The sequence below is a fragment of the Pseudoliparis swirei genome, chromosome 11 (assembly GCF_029220125.1).
Source record: "Pseudoliparis swirei isolate HS2019 ecotype Mariana Trench chromosome 11, NWPU_hadal_v1, whole genome shotgun sequence".
NCBI lineage: Eukaryota > Metazoa > Chordata > Actinopteri > Perciformes > Liparidae > Pseudoliparis > Pseudoliparis swirei.
Genome location: NC_079398.1, coordinates 4,981,187 through 4,999,309, shown reverse-complemented (window position 1 = coordinate 4,999,309; position 18,123 = coordinate 4,981,187). Strand labels below are relative to the sequence as shown.

Sequence of the window (18,123 nt, the reverse complement as noted above, 5' to 3'; positions counted from 1 at the left end):
CACATGTCACAATAACTCATGCAGCAACACACATGTTCAATAATCAATCTTAAACAGTACTTGTCAGTCACTAACAGATGTCCTGTACATGCTGTATGTAGCACAGTCAACACAGTACTCGTGTGTTATGACACATGACATCAAATGAACTTACACCATGTACAGTGTGCAGAGAAACCATACTACATGATGTGACAGTTTTTTCAGCTATCTGAATAATGTGAAGAAGTAACAATTTTGATTTTTTGCGTCATGGCCTGCATCAAACCTGTATTTTGACAGATGAGCCAAGTTTGCTCAGATACATATTAGCAGTCTGGTTTCCACGCACTGAAGACAACATGTCTCCCCATGACACTCACCTAACCAACTACACACATGAACACATGCAACATCTCTAACACACACTCATGACACGAGACCACACAGCACACTGCACAGCACACCAACACACAACTGACAAGGAACACACACACTGAACACATGCCAACACTGATGAAAAGCACACAACTACACACTGACACTCATACCAACACTGACACACACACTACAGACCAACACATGCAACACATCACAACTGATATCCACACTGACACTAACACACAACTGACACACACCCTGAACTCTACAGCTACAGACATCTCATTCAAGTGAAATAACATCCATGATGCACCTCAAAGTCTCACTGACATGTACCGTGCACAGCAGAGATCACGTTTGTACATGGCCTGCTATACTGTCTCGGCTGCTGCCTCACAGGTGAGTGTGAGCGAGAGCTCGCAGAGCCTCACTTTGTCATGATGAAAGATGGCTTTCATCTTGCATAACTGTGATCCACTAATGGTAAAATAACTTTGTACTCTAGAGGACTGATAGACATCTCTCAGCAAGCCTCCACTTTCACCACCATTAATATTCAGACAAATACATTTTATCTCACCAAGATCTTCGACAACATCACGACAACTCACCACAATCCACAACGGAACACTCCCACACAACCAAGGCTACACGTACATCACACCAACTAACACTTTAGCCACTGTGTCATGACAAGCAATGCAGAGTTGAGTAACAAGTGTAGATGATAGAGCTCACGCCTATTACGGTGATGAGGACATGAGTGAAAACCGTGATAGTACTGTGAGGACTTTGACATGCGATGATGAAACCGCTACCTGAGTGTGAAGATGACATACGTGCAATGACAAGGATGATGAGAGGAATCGAGCCATCTGTGATGATGAAGGAACTGTCAGTGACCTCAGTATGTGAGTGATGAAGAGGACATTCCATGACTCATACCGGTATGTGAAGATGAACATTCAGTGACCTGTGCGCTGATGATGAAGCACTCATGTCATGGTGATGAGATGTACCAGACTGAGGTGTAGCTGTCAATGTAGCAGTGCCATGTATGATGCTGAGGTATCAGATCCGACTGAGGTGATGAGGATGTGAGGTGTTGAGGATGTGAGGTGATGAGGATGAGGATGTGAGGTGATGAGGATGAGGTGATGAGGATGAGGTGATGAGGATGTGAGGTGGTGAGGCGGTGATGAGGATGTGAGGTGATGAGGATGTGAGGTGATGAGGTGATGAGGATGAGGTGATGAGGATGAGGTGAGGTGATGAGGATGTGAGGTGATGAGGATGTAAGGTGATGAGATGAGGTGAGGAGCTGAGGATGTGAGGTGATGAGGATGTGAGGTGGATGATGTGAGGTGATGAGGATGTGAGGTGATGAGGATGTGAGGATGTGAGGTGATGAGGATGTGAGGTGATGAGGATGTGAGGTGATGAGGATGTGAGGATGTGAGGTGATGAGGATGTGAGGTGATGAGGTGATGAGGATGTGAGGTGATGAGGATGTGAGGTGATGAGGTGATGAGGATGTGAGGTGATGAGGATGTGAGGTGTTGAGGTGATGAGGATGTGAGGTGATGAGGATGTGAGGTGATGAGGTGATGAGGATGTGAGGTGATGAGGATGTGAGGTGATGAGGATGTGAGGTGATGAGGATGTGAGGTGATGAGGTGATGAGGATGTGAGGTGATGAGGATGTGAGGTGATGAGGTGATGAGGATGTGAGGTGATGAGGTGATGAGGATGTGAGGTGATGAGGTGATGAGGTGATGAGGATGTGAGGTGATGAGGATGTGAGGTGATGAGGATGTGAGGTGATGAGGATGTGAGGTGTTGAGGTGATGAGGTGTTGAGGTGATGAGGATGTGAGGTGATGAGGATGTGAGGTGATGAGGATGTGAGGTGAATGAGGATGTGAGGTGATGAGGATGTGAGGTGATGAGGATGTGAGGTGATGAGGATGTGAGGTGATGATGAGGTGATGAGGTGATGAGGATGTGAGGTGATGAGGATGTGAGGTGGTGAGGATGTGAGGTGATGAGGATGTGAGGTGATGAGGATGTGAGGTGATGAGGATGTGAGGTGATGAGGATGTGAGGTGATGAGGATGTGAGGTGATGAGGTGATGAGGATGTGAGGTGATGAGGTGATGAGGATGTGAGGTGATGAGGTGATGAGGATGTGAGGTGATGAGGATGTGAGGTGATGAGGATGTGAGGTGATGAGGTGATGAGGATGTGAGGTGTTGAGGTGATGAGGATGTGAGGTGATGAGGATGTGAGGTGATGAGGATGTAAGGTGATGAGGATGTGAGGTGATGAGGATGTGAGGTGATGAGGATGTGAGGTGGTGAGGATGTGAGGTGATGAGGTGATGAGGATGTGAGGTGATGAGGATGTGAGGTGGTGAGGATGTGAGGTGATGAGGATGTGAGGTGATGAGGATGTGAGGTGATGAGGATGTAAAGTGATGAGGTGATGAGGATGTGAGGATGAGGATGGAGGTGATGAGGATGTGAGGTGATGAGGATGTGAGGTGGTGAGGATGAGGTGATGAGGATGTGAGGTGATGAGGATGTGAGGTGATGAGGATGTGAGGTGATGAGGTGATGAGGATGTGAGGTGATGAGGATGTGAGGTGATGAGGATGTGAGGTGATGAGGATGTGAGGTGATGAGGATGTGAGGTGATGAGGATGTGAGGTGATGAGGATGTGAGGTGATGAGGTGATGAGGATGTGAGGTGATGAGGATGTGAGGTGGTGAGGATGTGAGGTGATGAGGATGTAAGGTGATGAGGTGATGAGGATGTGAGGATGTGAGGTGATGAGGATGTGAGGTGATGAGGATGTGAGGTGATGAGGATGTGAGGTGATGAGGATGTGAGGTGTTGAGGATGTGAGGTGATGAGGATGTGAGGTGATGAGGATGTGAGGTGATGATGATTTGAGGTGATGAAGATGTGAGGTGATGAGGATGTGAGGTGATGAGGATGTGAGGTGATGATGATGTGAGGTGATGAAGATGTGAGGTGATGATGATGTGAGGTGATGAGGATGTGAGGTGATGAGGATGTGAGGTGATGAGGATGTGAGGTGATGAGGATGTGAGGATGTGAGGTGATGAGGATGTGAGGTGATGAGGTGATGAGGATGTGAGGTGATGAGGATGTGAGGTGATGAGGATGTGAGGTGATGAGGATGTGAGGTGATGAGGTGATGAGGATGTGAGGTGATGAGGATGTGAGGTGATGAGGTGATGAGGTGTTGAGGTGATGAGGATGTGAGGTGATGAGGATGTGAGGTGATGAGGATGTGAGGTGATGAGGTGATGAGGATGTGAGGTGATGAGGTCTTGAGGTCCTGATGCTGTTCATAAGACTCTCCTCCTCCCGTCCACAGCTCCACGGCTTCAAGAGGTCCTCCCACCGCATCTTCAAGCTCAACAACATCTCCAAGGTGCTGTCCTTCCTGGAGGAGAGGAACGTGAGTAGCGGCGGTGAGCGCGGCGCCGTGCGTCCCCGCGCTCACCGCCATGCGTCCTCAGGTGAAGCTCGTCAGCATCGATGCAGCCGACGTCGCGGATGGAAACTCCTCCATCATCCTGGGACTCATCTGGAACATCATCCTCTTCTTCCAGGTAATTGGAGCTGATTACCAATCAGCCAGCTGCTGAGGCCAATTAGAGACCCCACACACCTCCACAGCTGCCACACACCTGAGCACCAGTATTCAAGTCAAGTCTCAAGTCCTTGACCCAGTATTCAAGTCTTATTATTGTATAATAATAGAGTAACGTGGTCTTGTTGATTCAACCACCTGGGAAGTGTTCTGATAAATGTGTAAATGTGCTTCTAACACCGTAAGAAACCAGATCTGAGCCTGTTGGGACTCACCGCTGGGCGTGTTGAGATATAAACACCTGCCTGATGACACGGCGGCTCCGTGATGTCGTGCAGGCTCTGAGTTCTGGGCGTTGCTCCTGGAGCCTGACGTCGGCTCTCTGACTTCCGGAAGCTGCTCCTGAGAACATGACGTGACTGTTTTCATTAACTGATCTAGAATCTCCAAAGTCTCTCAACCGGTTCACTGAACTGAGGGCTGTGAGGGCTTTGACCCTCATGTCCTCATTGTTGTCATGGTAACCACGGTGTACATCCCGGTCCCTCGGCATGGACCGGTTTGTTGTCTGTTCAAAGACTCTTGAATCAGAACCGATGGGACAGTTTCTGACCCTTCGGCTAAACGGAAACATGGCGAGTTCGATCCTCCTCCCGTCGTTATCTGGAGGTGAAGATAATCCAACTCCCGCCTCCCCTCAGATTAAGGAGCTCACCGGGAACATCCGGAGCCAGTTCCCCTCGTCCTCCAGCCTGTCGTCCATCCCCACCGGCTCCGACGGCGACGCGCCCCGCGGCGGCACGCCGCCCGACGAGAAGCCGGCGGCGGCCATGCGGGAGCACAGCAGGGCCATCAAGAGGCTGCTGCAGTGGGTCCAGAAGAGAACACGCAGGTGAGCGGAGCCACGGAACCTTGTTCAATACAGTCTGAACGGACCTGACGGACCTTCAGAATGGGTCGGGTTGTATTGCTGGTGGATGCACGGGACTCACAGGGTCCGTACGCTCATGGAAGACCTGGAAAAGTCATGGAATTTAAAAATGTTCATTTCCAGGCCTGGAAAAGTCATGGAAAAAACTTAAATCATAAACGTTTTGGAAAAGTCCTGGACATGTGTTATAATCACGTGTTCATTTACATCGAGTTTGAAATAATTCATATGTTTTTTAAAGAAAGACGCTCAAAATATAAGCCGGCGTGCGCTCTCAATACGCAACATGTGCTACATAATAATAATAATAATAATCATTTATTTTATAGAGCGCTTCTCAAGGCACCCAAAGTCGCTTTACAGGGTTTCATGTTTATACCGAGAGTTCAGTTTGGTCCTGGACATCTGGTTTAAAGTCCTGGAAACCCATCGTGAACATGTGTCAGAACCCTGGACCACAGTGAGAAGCGGGGTTCTGCCTGGTGGTCTCTGGACTGACCCGGACCGCTGGTTCCCTCACAGGTACAGCGTGGCGGTGCGTGACTTTGGGAAGAGCTGGACGAGTGGTCTGGCCTTCCTGGCGGTCATCAAGTCCATCGACCCCAGCCTGGTGGACATGAGGAAGGCCCTGCTGAGGACCGCCAAGGAGAACCTGGAGGACGGCTTCCGGATCGCCCACTTCAGCCTGGGCATCCCCCGCCTCCTGGAGCCGGAGGGTAACGAGATCAATATATATCGATTACTCATCCCCAGGACACGCCGCCTTACGCGTGACATCTGAGTCGATAACATGATTATAACACTAACTTTCAGAAGATGGTTTTAGTGTTGGCAAAAAGTTACAATTACTCCAGGAACTCGTTCTCATTGTTCTTAAAAGGCTATTTTACAACTCCCTTTCCTCTCTTTAACTTCAGTAATCTGTTATATTTCCTGAGTGGCATTTGCTCATCACGGGTGAGCCTCCCGTCGTGACTCTCCGACGCCCCGTCACACTAACGTGATGTAACTAGATGTCATGCAGAGCGTGTGCCTCACAGGGTTCCTCATGAGGACCGGCTGCCTGGGGAGAATTAATCGGTAACTCTTGATTCGTCATGGAAAAGTTTTTTAAAGCCGTGTTTGCGATGTCGACGCTGAGATAACACGTCCTGTTGGCGCCGCTGTGTCACAGCGTGGGTCACAACTGGTGGAGGACGCTTAGATAACATGGCGTCTGGATGCCTCTGTGGTCATTGTACATTGTTTATCTTCCCATGCTCAGATGTGACCATGAATGCACCAGATGAGCAGTCCATCATGACCTATGTGTCACAGTTCCTGGCGCACTTTCCTGGCATCGAGGAAGTAAGAGTCGGTCTTTACGGCCTCGGCCCACCGGGGGCTTTCTGTGTGGGATCAGATGGCCATGTGACCTTGTGACCTCGTGACCTTGTTTCTCTCCCAGCCGGAGGGGCCCGTCCAGCCGGTCGAACGGAGCGTCTCCATGGGCCGACTCAACCGCGACGGCGACTCCAACCCCATGAGGGACAACATCCACCGGAGCCGAGTGAAGGAGAGGGCCTTCATGTTCCAGAGGCTCTGTACCCAACCGCCGCCCAAGATCTTAATCTCCTCCGTGTCAGAGGACCGCGGCGCCGCCTCACCGCCCTTCAGGCCGGCTGCCGCTCGCTCGTGGTCCAGCGTCGACATCTTGGCGGACCCCGTCTCCGGCAGCGTGGTCCAAGAGCCCGAGGACCTGACCTCCTCGACCTCTGACTCCCTTCGAGCGTCCGGCACCCACTCGCCCACGGGCTCATCGGCGCCCGAGTCCGTGAGCACCGAGTCGGTCATCGGGGACTCGGCCATCAGCTCACCGGACTCCTGGGGGGGGAGCGAGTTTGGGGCGGTGCCAGAGAGGTTTGGTGAGAGCCGAAGTGACGGTTCTCTGTGTGACAGCGGGGCGGCCTGGGATGTGTACCGGGCCACGCCGGTGGAGGTCACGCCTCTGGATGAAGGGTGTGTCCTCTCCACGGAGGAAAGAGCCGCCGAGGACGAGCAGCCGATGACGGAGCCGTACCCCGATGAAGGGATTTACTCACTGAGCTCATCGGAGAACACCCAGGAGAAGAGTCAACGGCATTTTGAGAACAAGCAACCGGAAGTCGTGAAAGAGAAGGAGGCGAACCGAGAGGAGGACGACCAGGACACGGCGGTGGAGCCTCAACAGACCCCCCCGGTGGGACTGAGCAACGCGGGGGGGGAACATCCGCATGGAGCCGATCCACCCGACCAGTTGCAACTCAAGCAAACCGCTGTTGAAGAGAGCGCGGGGGGCTTGGTTGGGGGGGCGGGGCAACATGTCGGACACGCTGCCGGTCCGACTGAGCGTCAGAATGAGGGAGGAGATGCTGTAGAAACACACAATAAAGTCGTTGAAGGAGTTCTCAGAGACGACCTTCATGCTCCAGAAAGCTTGAGCTCAGAGACTCGAGCAAACACACGTCCAACCAACCAAGAAGCAGCTTCCGGAGCCGGTCTGGACCCCGGCCCCGGCATCAGCATTCCTCGGATCGCTGTTTCAAGTGAGCCAGAAGAACCGGATGAAGAGGGAATATGTGACCCAGAAAGACGAGATGATGCTGATGAGGCGCATCGGCCCGAGGGACCCGACACGGATCTGGACTGCCCTCAAAATCCACATGAATTAGACGGTGACTCCAATGACAACGTAGAGCTGCCATCCTGTCTGGGATCAGAAGATAATAAACCAGCAGCGTCACAACAGATGGGGGCCACAGAGAGAGGCCACATGGCAGCAGCTGAAGGCCCCCTCCACACTGAGAAGGACTTGGCTCCTCAGACTTCGTCTCCACGCGCTACATCTCAGCAGGAGATAGGTCCGGACACAGCTCGCCCCCAGCAGAACCCTCTGGAGCCGGTCCACTCTGACTCCAATGGCACGACGGGGCTTTGGGCCGACGCACCAGGCGGTGTGTCCGGAGACTTGGATCAACGCCCCCCCTCAGAGGAGGCGGGCGGTGACCCCATCGAGCCCATGGATCTGTTCTACCCCGACCAAGAGGAGCTCGCGTTGGGGGAGCCCCCGGATACTGAAATGCAGAGCTGGCCTTCGGTTCTGAGTGTCTCTGCTCTCCAGCCAGCGCCGGCTTCAGAGACCCAGCCCGACCAGACCCTCAGCCGGCCGGGCAAAGACTTCAGGAACGGACTGGATCCCATCCAAGAGAACGACGAGGTACGTCACAGCATCTCCGTCTCAAAGGAGCTTCTACACTATTCTCAGGATTCAATCGTAGGGTGGTGTAGTCCTTGTAGTCTGATGTCTTCTCTTGGTGGGACAATCCACCACTTTGGTTCCCTTTGGTCCAGCTGTTGTCTTCTCCACGTGTTCCCCAACGAATGAGCTGAACTAACTTTGCTGCTCTCCTGCCATTTTCTCTCAAAAGTCCATAACAACAACAACAATACTGTGTTTTATGGCCAGATATCTGCACGCCTATGGTCTCCTGTCACAAGTTCACAGGAGCCAATGATAACATACTCAAGCAGCTTCTTTTCAAATCCAAACCCCAAATAGATCGATTAACATGCAACACCTTCACATTTAAAAACCCGGAACGTGATGCATTTCTTTATCAAACTACATGTAGAAGAAGTCTCGGTGTTCGGAAGCTTCGCTCCGTTTCATTCCGTGTGGACTGAGTGTTCTCAGTCGGTGACTCAACCCTCAGGAACATGAGCAGCGGGACATGTCACACTGTGACAGCTTGTCACTGTGATGCACTCACACTAATGCACACTGCTATTTATTATCATGTCTTGGATACAGCTGAATATTCAGAGTTAAACCCACAGTTGATGCCTGATGACGGTAACTACCAGCTAAAAGCACTTATGAGATATCATGTTCACAGAAACGGGTCAAATGATCTGAACTGCAGCTCGAGCCGCAGACCATGAGCAACAGTTTTTAATTATTGCTCATCGTAATGTCGGCTCTAGGGCTGGACCAGGTGGACCTGATTCAAACCTGAAGGTGAAGCTGGTTCCAGAAAAGAGGAGCGGGAAGTTTTGACCTGAAGGTGGCGCCAGAGAGAAAGTCCACCGAAGCATTATAAATCCTCCTCTGGGGACCATGAGCATCCACATGACATTTCATAAGCATCCTGAGTGGGTGCTAGAGATACTTTGATCCCGTTTCCACGCAGACTAACATTCCACGATGCACAGCTGTACGAACACATTTCATCTGCACAGTTTAGTCTCAGAATCATGTGTGTTGACCGTTCACTGCCCTTCCCTCCTGAACGTCGCCTCTCTTCCTGTCTCTATTAGCAGGAAACTGACAGAGCTTCCAGATCCCAGGAACCCGGGGAGAAGACGGGTGAAGGCAGTGAGGCCGAGCAGCCGAGCCCGGGCCGCGCCGGGGAGAACACAGAGCCTGTGAGGTAGGCTTTCTATTCTGAGCCGGCTTCCTGGTTCACTGAGGAACCCAGCGGCCCGGGGGAGCCGGGTTATGGGCCGACCCGGTCTCTCTCTGTCCTTACATGTCCTGCACAAAGGCATCGATGTGGGCTGGTGATGGGAGTGGAGGCTGAGAGGCTGAGAGGCTGAGAGGCTGAGGAGGAAAACAACTCACCAACACACAGGATTCAGAGGAAAGGTCCATGAGAAGTATTCATGGACCTCGAAGACACACAACAATGTGAAGAGGGACACAACAACCACAAAGAGACACAACAACAACAACAAAGAGACACAACAACCACAAAGAGACACAACAACCACAAAGACACACAACAACAACAACCACAAAGAGACACAACAACCACAAAGAGACACAACAACAACAAAGACACAACAACCACAAAGACACACAACAATATGAAAAGAGACACAACAACAACAAAGAGACACAACAACCACAAAGAGACACAACAAACAAAGACACACAACAACCACAAAGAGACACAACAACCACAAAGACACACACAACAACAACAACAACAAAGAGACACAACAACCACAAAGAGACACAACAACAACAAAGAGACACAACAACCACAAAGACACACAACAACAACAACCACAAAGAGACACAACAACCACAAAGAGACACAACAACCACAAAGACACACAACAACCACAAAGACACACAACAACCACAAAGACACACAACAGCCACAAAGACACACAACAACCACAAAGACACACAACAACAACAACCACAAAGAGACACAACAACCACAAAGAGACACAACAACCACAAAGACACACAACAACAACAACCACAAAGAGACACAACAACCACAAAGAGACACAACAACAACAAAGACACAACAACAACCACAAAGAGACACAACAATACAAAGAGACACAACAACAAAGAGACACAACAACCACAAAGACACACAACAATATGAAAAGAGACACAACAACAACAAAGAGACACAACAATATGAAAAGAGACACAACAACCACAAAGAGACACAACAATATGAAAAGAGACACAACAATATGAAAAGAGACAACAACCACAAAGAGACACAACAACAACAAAGACACACAACAACAACCACAAAGAGACACAACAACCACAAAGACACACAACAACAACCACAAAGAGACACAACAACAACAAAGAGACACAACAACCACAAAGAGACACAACAATATGAAAAGAGACACAACAACCACAAAGAGACACAACAACAACAAAGAGACACAACAACCACAAAGAGACACAACGAGAAATGTAACCCTCTGCATGTGGTGGTGTCTCTTATTGTACTCATTAACATACATATATATATATACATACATATACATGCATGTATATACACATATATACACACATACATATATATATTAGGGCTGTGAAACGATAAAAAATTTTAATCGGGTTAATCACAGGTTTCTGTGGATTAATCATGATTAATCACATATTACCGATATTCTCGGTATATTTTGTGAGAACATAGAGATTTATGACAAAAGACGGATATATACATGTATACATTCTTCTATACAATGGTGCTGCAACTCAGCAGTTATTTAGCAGTTTTCTTCCATATGGAACATTAATACATCTTCATCCTAAACAGAATGTTTAACCCTCCTGTTACCTTTCGGGTCAATTTGACCCCATTCAATGTTTAATGTCGGTGAAGAATCCCGCTTAGTTTGGCGAGATAGTCTTAAAACATATAAGAAGGCCCTCCGTAATGCCAGAGCAGCCTATTACTCATCAATAATAGAAAAAAATAAAAACAACCCCAGGTTTCTCTTCAGCACTGTAGCCAGGCTGACAGAGAGTCACAGCTCTGTGGAGCCGAGCATTCCTATAAACCTTAGTGGTAATGACTTTATGAACTTCTTTAATGAAAAGATTTTAACTATTAGGGACAAGATTAATAATCTCTTGCCCATAACCAGTGCCAATCTGTTCTCAATTGGAATGACCTTGGAAACCGCTGTATGCCCTGGTGTATATTTGGAGGGATTTTCTCCTATCAACCGTGACCAATTATTTTCAACGGTTTCTACTTGAACACGTCTACCTGTCTCTTGGACCCCATCCCGACGAGGCTGCTTAAAGACGTTTTGCCTTTAATTGGCGGCTCTCTATTAGATATTATCAATGTGTCTCTGCTAACAGGCCACGTACCACACTCCTTCAAGGTGGCTGTTATTAAACCTCTCCTGAAGAAGCCCACTCTGGATCCAGAGGTATTGGCTAACTACAGACCGATCTCTAACCTTCCCTTCCTCTCCAAGATCCTTGAGAAAGTGGTCGCAAATCAGTTGTGCGACTTTCTACATCATAATAGTTTATTTGAGAAATTTCAATCAGGATTTAGAAAACACCACAGCACCGAGACGGCACTGGTGAAAATTACAAATGACCTCTTAATGGCAGCAGATAAAGGACTCCTCTCTGTCCTGGTCTTGTTAGACCTTAGTGCTGCATTCGACACCATTGACCATGACATCCTGTTACAGAGACTGGAGCAGTCGATTGGCATTTCAGGCACGGCACTAATTTGGTTTAAATCCTATTTATCAGATCGATCTCAGTTTGTATTTGTAAACGATGACGCCGATAACCACCAACGTTAATCACGGAGTTCCACAAGGTTCTGTGCTTGGACCAATTTTATTTACCTTATACATGCTTCCTTTGGGCAATATTATCAGGAAGCACTCCATAAACTTTCATTGTTATGCAGATGACACTCAACTATATTTATCGATAAAACCAGAGGAGAGCAACCAACTCTGTAAAATTCAAGCATGTCTTAAAGACATAAAACATGGATGACCTGCAACTTCTTGATGTTAAACTCAGACAAAACCGAAGTAATTTTAATCGGCCCTGAGCACCTCAGAGATCAATTATCTGGTGATGTGGATTCTGTAGACGGCATTGCCCTGGCATCCAACACCACTGTAAAGAATCTTGGCGTTATCTTTGATCGGGACTTGTCCTTTAACTCCCACGTAAAGCAAATCTCAAGGACTGCATTCTTTCATCTACGTAATATTTCAAAAATCAGGCACATCTTGTCTCAAAAGATGCAGAAAAATTGGTTCACGCGTTCGTTACTTTGAGACTGGATTACTGCAACTCCTTATTAGCAGGCTGCTCTAATAAATCTCTTAGGTCCCTCCAGTTGATCCAGAATGCTGCAGCTCGTGTTCTCACTAAAACTAAGAAAAGAGATCACATCACTCCTGCACTAGCTGCTCTGCACTGGCTCCCAGTAAAATCAAGAATCACTTTTAAAATTCTTCTCTTAACCTACAAAGCCTTGATTGGTGATGCTCCATCATATCTTAAGGAGCTTGTCGCACCATATTGCCCCACTAGAGAGCTACGCTCACTAAATGCGGGACTACTTGTAGTTCCTAGAGTCTTAAAAAGTAGAATGGGAGCCAGAGCCTTTAGTTATCAAGCTCCTCTTTATGGAACCAGCTTCCAATTTCAGTCCGGGAGGCAGACACAGTCACCTCGGTTAAGAGTAGACTTAAGACCTTCCTCTTTGACAGAGCTTATAGTTAGGGCTGAATCAGGTTTGCCCTGGTCCAGCCCTTGATATGCTGCTATAGGCTTATAGCTGCCGGGGACGTTTTAGGATGCACTGAGTACCTATCTCCTCTCTTTTCTCTTCTTAAGGATGAATTTTCATCTCTCAATCACACGTTACTAACTCTGCTTTCTCCCGAAGTCCTTTTGACTTTACGTCTCATGGGGTCATCGGACCCTATGAGACGCATAGATCTATCTGCCTGATGGATCGTCTGGGTCGTGGAATTCCTGCTCATGACTACGCCACTGTCCTGTTGAGACTCCGCCCCTCCTCCCCACCGCCATCTGCCTGATGGATCGTGGAGGTCTCCATCGTGGAATATGCCTACTATGAACTATTCATACACTCTGTCATATTCATTGAATGTATTTAACTCTAAATCTGTCCTTCTGTACACATTACATCTATTGCATCTGTCCATCCTAGGAGAGGATCCTCCTCTGTTGCTCTCCTGCAGGTTTCTTCCTTTTTCCCCTGAAGGGTTATTTGGGAGTTTTTCCTGGTCCGATGTGAGGTTTTGGGGCAGGGATGTCTATGTGTACAGATTGTAAAGCACTCCGAGACAAATTTGTAATTTGTGAAATTGGGCTATACAAATAAACTGAATTGAATTGAATTGTTCTTTGGGGTCAATTTGACCCCAGGCTGTTTTTCACTGTGTCAAACATATAAGAAATATCAACTTTTTTATTTATTTAAAGGGCTATTTAGGTAGTCAACAAACAAACATAAAGTACCTCACACTTAAACTTGGGAAGCAATATTAATTCTAATAATTTTCTGGAGGTTTTAATTGCTGGGGTCAAATTGAGGGTTAAACAGAGCATTTGTCTCTTGTTTGTCAACCATTAACTCCACCATGATACAATCTAAAGGCCTCTAGTCTTCCTCTAGCAGCTGCTGAGGCAAACTGACTGTGTGGGTTTTCTTCATGAACTGGGCCGTGATGAAAGGGACGGCGGGGACACCGCTGCAAAGCTGAAACCTCACCGGCCCGGACAGGTGGACAGATTGACAAGTGACTTTTTTTGCTCGGTCCCGATGCGCGCGCACGGAGCTCTGTGGCGCGCCAGACGGAGATCGATAAGTGTTAACGCAACGCGTAGAGACAGAGATGACATGCTGCTGTGGAGATACGATCAACAACAGACGTTTAGTTTAATAAAAGAACAAAGACGTGCTCTAGAGAACATGTCAGGGGCGGGCCAATCTCTTTAATGTCATGCGATCTACCGACACTACGCCGCGATCGACTGGCAGGTCGCGATCGACGTGTTGAGACCCTGATCTACAGGAAGTAGAAGTCGTCACAAGGTTTCCGGAGGTGAACCTGCGGAAGGATCATTACCGATGAACAGACCGTCTGCATGAGAGCGGACAGAGTTCAGATTGAAGTGGTGGATTGGAAGCTCATTTTGCAAGTGACTTTTTTTTCGTCCCGACGACCAACAACAGACGGATTGGAAGCTCATTCTGCGCATGCGTTAAATGCGTTAAAAAAACCAAACTAGTTAAACCTTTAATTGAATTAACTGAGTTAACGTGTTATTTTTCACAGCACTAATATATATATATATACATACATATACATGCATGTATATACACATATAGACACATATATATATATACACATATAGACATATATATATACACATATAGACACATATACAGGACTGTCTCAGAAAATTAGAATATTGTGATAAAGTTCTTTATTTTCTGTAATGCAATTAAAAAAACAAAAATGTCATGTATTCTGGATTCATTACAAATCAACTGAAATATTGCAAGCCTTTTATTCTTTTAATATTGCTGATTATGGCTTACAGCTTAAGAAAACTCAAATATCCTATCTCTAAATATTAGAATATCATGAAAAAGTATACTAGTAGGGTATTAAACAAATCACTTGAATCATCTAATTAACTCGAAACACCTGGAAACACATTTTCAAATGTTTGATTTTGTTTTGCTGTTATAAATCTTTTTTTTTACTTGGTCTGAGGAAATATTCACATTTTATGAGATAGGATTTTAGAGTTTTCTTAAGCTGTAAGCCATAATCAGCAATATTAAAAGAATAAAAGGCTTGCAATATTTCAGTTGATTTGTAATGAATCCAGAATGCATGACATTTTTGTTTTTTTAATTGCATTACAGAAAATAAAGAACTTTATCACAATATTCTAATTTTCTGAGACAGTCCTGTATATATATATATATATACACAAAGACATATACACATATACACTTCATTACCTACATGATTCTAACCCCTCCACACGGCTCTGCTGCTCTTCATTTGACCAGCTGCACAACTTTTCTTTCATCTTTTCTTTCACCCGTCTTCTTCCACTAAATTATTGAAAAAAGCAGGTCGTCGGTATTTGGAGTGAAATGTTCTTTGAATAAAAATGTCTGTTCTGTGGCCCCAGAGTGGGTCCAGTCTGGTTCTGGCTCCGCCCCAAAGACGTCACCGTGCCCTGCTTATCCTCTCCTGTCCTCTCAGGGCTGACGCTGAAGGGTCCGGCAGACCGGATGAAAGCCAGATCCCTCCGGTTCTCCGTCACAGAAAGGGGGCTCGCGTCACGGACCACCCGGTGGGTTTCTCCCCGTTTCCTTCTGGATGTTCTCTGAGATGCTGAATACTGAGAGAGTCCTTGTGTTTACGCCTCACAGGACAATCACACATCCCCGACTGCAGCCACCAGAAGAGCCGACCACGGGGACTCTGATGTCTGGTGAGAGCTTTGTGTTCCCCGCCAGGCCAGTGGTCGTGTTCTCAGGGTACTGGTCTCAGGGTGGAGTACTGGTCTCAGGGTGGAGTACTGGTCTCAGGGTGGAGTACTGGTCTCAGGGTGGAGTACTGGTCTCAGGGTGGAGTACTGGTCTCAGGGTGGAGTACTGGTCTTGACCTGACTATGTTCAAAGCCGGATTCCTTTGTAGGCGAGGGGTACAGGAGAGTCCTGCCGGAGGTACTGGGAACTTATCTTAACCTATATGGAGGACAGAAAATAACTTAAGTATAAATATATAAATAAATATAAATACAGGAATAGATGAATAAATGCTTAAATAAATGTTTAAATAAATAAATAGAGGAATAAATAAATGCTTTAATAAATGTATAAATAAATAAATACAGAAATAAATAAATAAATGCTTAAATATATATATAAATAAATACAGGAATAAATAAATAAATGCTTAAATAAATGTATAAATACAGGAATAAATAAATAAATGTTAAATCTTCATCTAGAAGACCGCCTTCGGTCCCGCGGCCCTCATTAAGGTGCTGCCCCAGAAGAGAAGATTGTTATTGTATTGAAGCATGTTCAGGTTTCTGTAGTGGTCTGAATCAGAACAGTCCATGTATGATGATGTAATGCCCCCAGTGAGAGCTGGGAGCTCTATGTGCTGCTGCTGCTGTGGCTGCTGCTCTACTGCTGCTGGCTGCTGCCTCAGATGGACCTGAAGACGCTGCCCGGCCTGCTGCTGAACCTGGAGCCCTGAACACACACACACACACACAGCTCCACTGCCACTCCTCTTCCCTCTGCCCCACACTGACTGTCCTCCAGTCCCAGTGAAGGCGTTTGAATATGTGTATTTCTTTACTAGAGCTTTGTTTTGAGCTTTTTGCTTCCTAGCGTTCGATGTCTGTAAACTGTACGACGAAGTATCAGGACCACTGCTCGGGAAATATGAACTCATATTATGAGACTAAAATTGTGATTTTACAAGATTAAAGTTCATAACATATCAAGAACAAGTTTTTTAACTTACAGAAAAAAGTCACAATAAAAGAAAAATGTGATTATTGAAAAATATTTTCGTATAATTAAATTTTTAACATTATTATCTTAGTTATAATATCTCCAATATCCATTATATATATCCAGAACCAACAATCTTGTAAAGTCGTGGCTTTGTTCTCCAAATATTGACCATGGACTCACAACGTCGTGACTGAGTCTCTGAAGACACGAGGGCGCTCGCTGCCACTGTGAGGTGGAGGTGTGGACGGAGGCGTTATGGATGCACCGTCTGAAGAGGAATGAAGTGAAGTGACCGTCCTGAAGATGGGGGAGCGGTACCAGGACTGATGGAGCGGATTCTGATCCGCTGCACTTTGTTTGAACGGAATAATACAAACTGCCAAAGAAAGTCACCAGGAACCCAGAGCTGGACGTCTGGTTGTCGACGCGGAGCTCGTCCAGCGTAACTCTTGGACTAAAGCGGCTCTATATTGTATAATCGTTGAGGCAGAATATGTATTTGTAACAATTTGTGTCTCTTTATGGATTTTTAAAACGGTTTTATGACAAAAAATGTGTGATGTGCTCATGCCTGTCAATGAGAAGAGGACGCGTCACAGTGACATGTACTGTGTGTTGTTGTGGAACTCGGTCGGTACTGACGGGTCCCTCTGGGTCGACATCCAGCTCCTCCAGAGAGCACCTGCATCACCTGGAGCGTGTGCGGTGTACCTGTTATCCTCGTACACTCACCGGTTACTACACAACAAATTACCGTCAGGAAAAGACGTCTTTCAATCTGAGGAATACCATCAAGTACCTCAAAATGTTTCCTTTTGTCCACCTACATAAAAACATCTAAATGGCTCCAGAAGTTTAACACCAACGATGCTTTTTGTTGTGTTTTTTTTCGACTTCCTTTTGAGTGCAAATATAAGTGCTTTTGGAAATGTGCAGAGCAGGAAATGCATTCAATTCAGTTTATTTTGTGAAGCTCAAATTCACAAACTCCCCTCCGAGGGCTTTACCACCTGAACACATCGACACCCTGACCGTCCCGATGGACTCGGGGCTCGTTTAGTTCCGCTCTGCAGTCACAGTGCTGACCTGCTCATGCCGACTGTAAGCCACATTGTTAAACAATAAAACCATCATTTAGATGGTGGCAAAACCAAACTGGACATCAGACGTGTTTCTCTAGCAAACCGTGTGGCGACAGAAACATACTTCATGATGATCGTCCTGTGTGATCCCATGTGCTCATGTTCAGGTTCATATGTGTCTGGGCTTTCTACTAGAACATATGTATTATGTACACGCATTAATGTTCCAAAAACTCTTCTCACCTTTATTTATCCT

The 18,123-nt window shown here is 46.8% G+C and overlaps 1 protein-coding gene across 2 annotated transcripts; it reads left to right on the top strand.

The window, feature by feature from the left end:
* Positions 1-4,009: 4,009 nt before the first annotated feature.
* Positions 4,010-17,650, top strand: LOC130201120 (calmin-like). Of its 2 annotated transcripts, none has more exons than XM_056425848.1 (8): positions 4,010-4,876; positions 5,438-5,631; positions 6,180-6,262; positions 6,363-8,150; positions 9,254-9,363; positions 15,512-15,602; positions 15,682-15,743; positions 16,402-17,650. In XM_056425848.1, exons 1-8 carry the CDS (start codon positions 4,536-4,538, stop codon positions 16,517-16,519), a joined length of 2,787 nt encoding a protein of 928 aa, XP_056281823.1. In that variant the 5' UTR covers positions 4,010-4,535; the 3' UTR covers positions 16,520-17,650. The 2 variants fall into 2 exon arrangements, with proteins under 2 accessions (XP_056281823.1, XP_056281822.1); XM_056425847.1 differs by having other exon boundaries at positions 9,251-9,363.
* Positions 17,651-18,123: the final 473 nt, after the last annotated feature.

What these genes read in the sequence shown, in the direction of transcription:
- LOC130201120 (XM_056425847.1), top strand. Translation starts at nt 4,536, where the DNA reads ATGGACCGGTTTGTTGTCTGTTCAAAGACTCTTGAATCAGAACCGATG. An exon ending in CCGCCTCCTGGAGCCGGAGG is followed by an intron (nt 5,632 to 6,179) that starts GTAACGAGATCA and finishes TCCCATGCTCAG; the next exon opens with ATGTGACCATGAATGCACCA. An exon ending in CACGGGGACTCTGATGTCTG is followed by an intron (nt 15,744 to 16,401) that starts GTGAGAGCTTTG and finishes TAATGCCCCCAG; the next exon opens with TGAGAGCTGGGAGCTCTATG.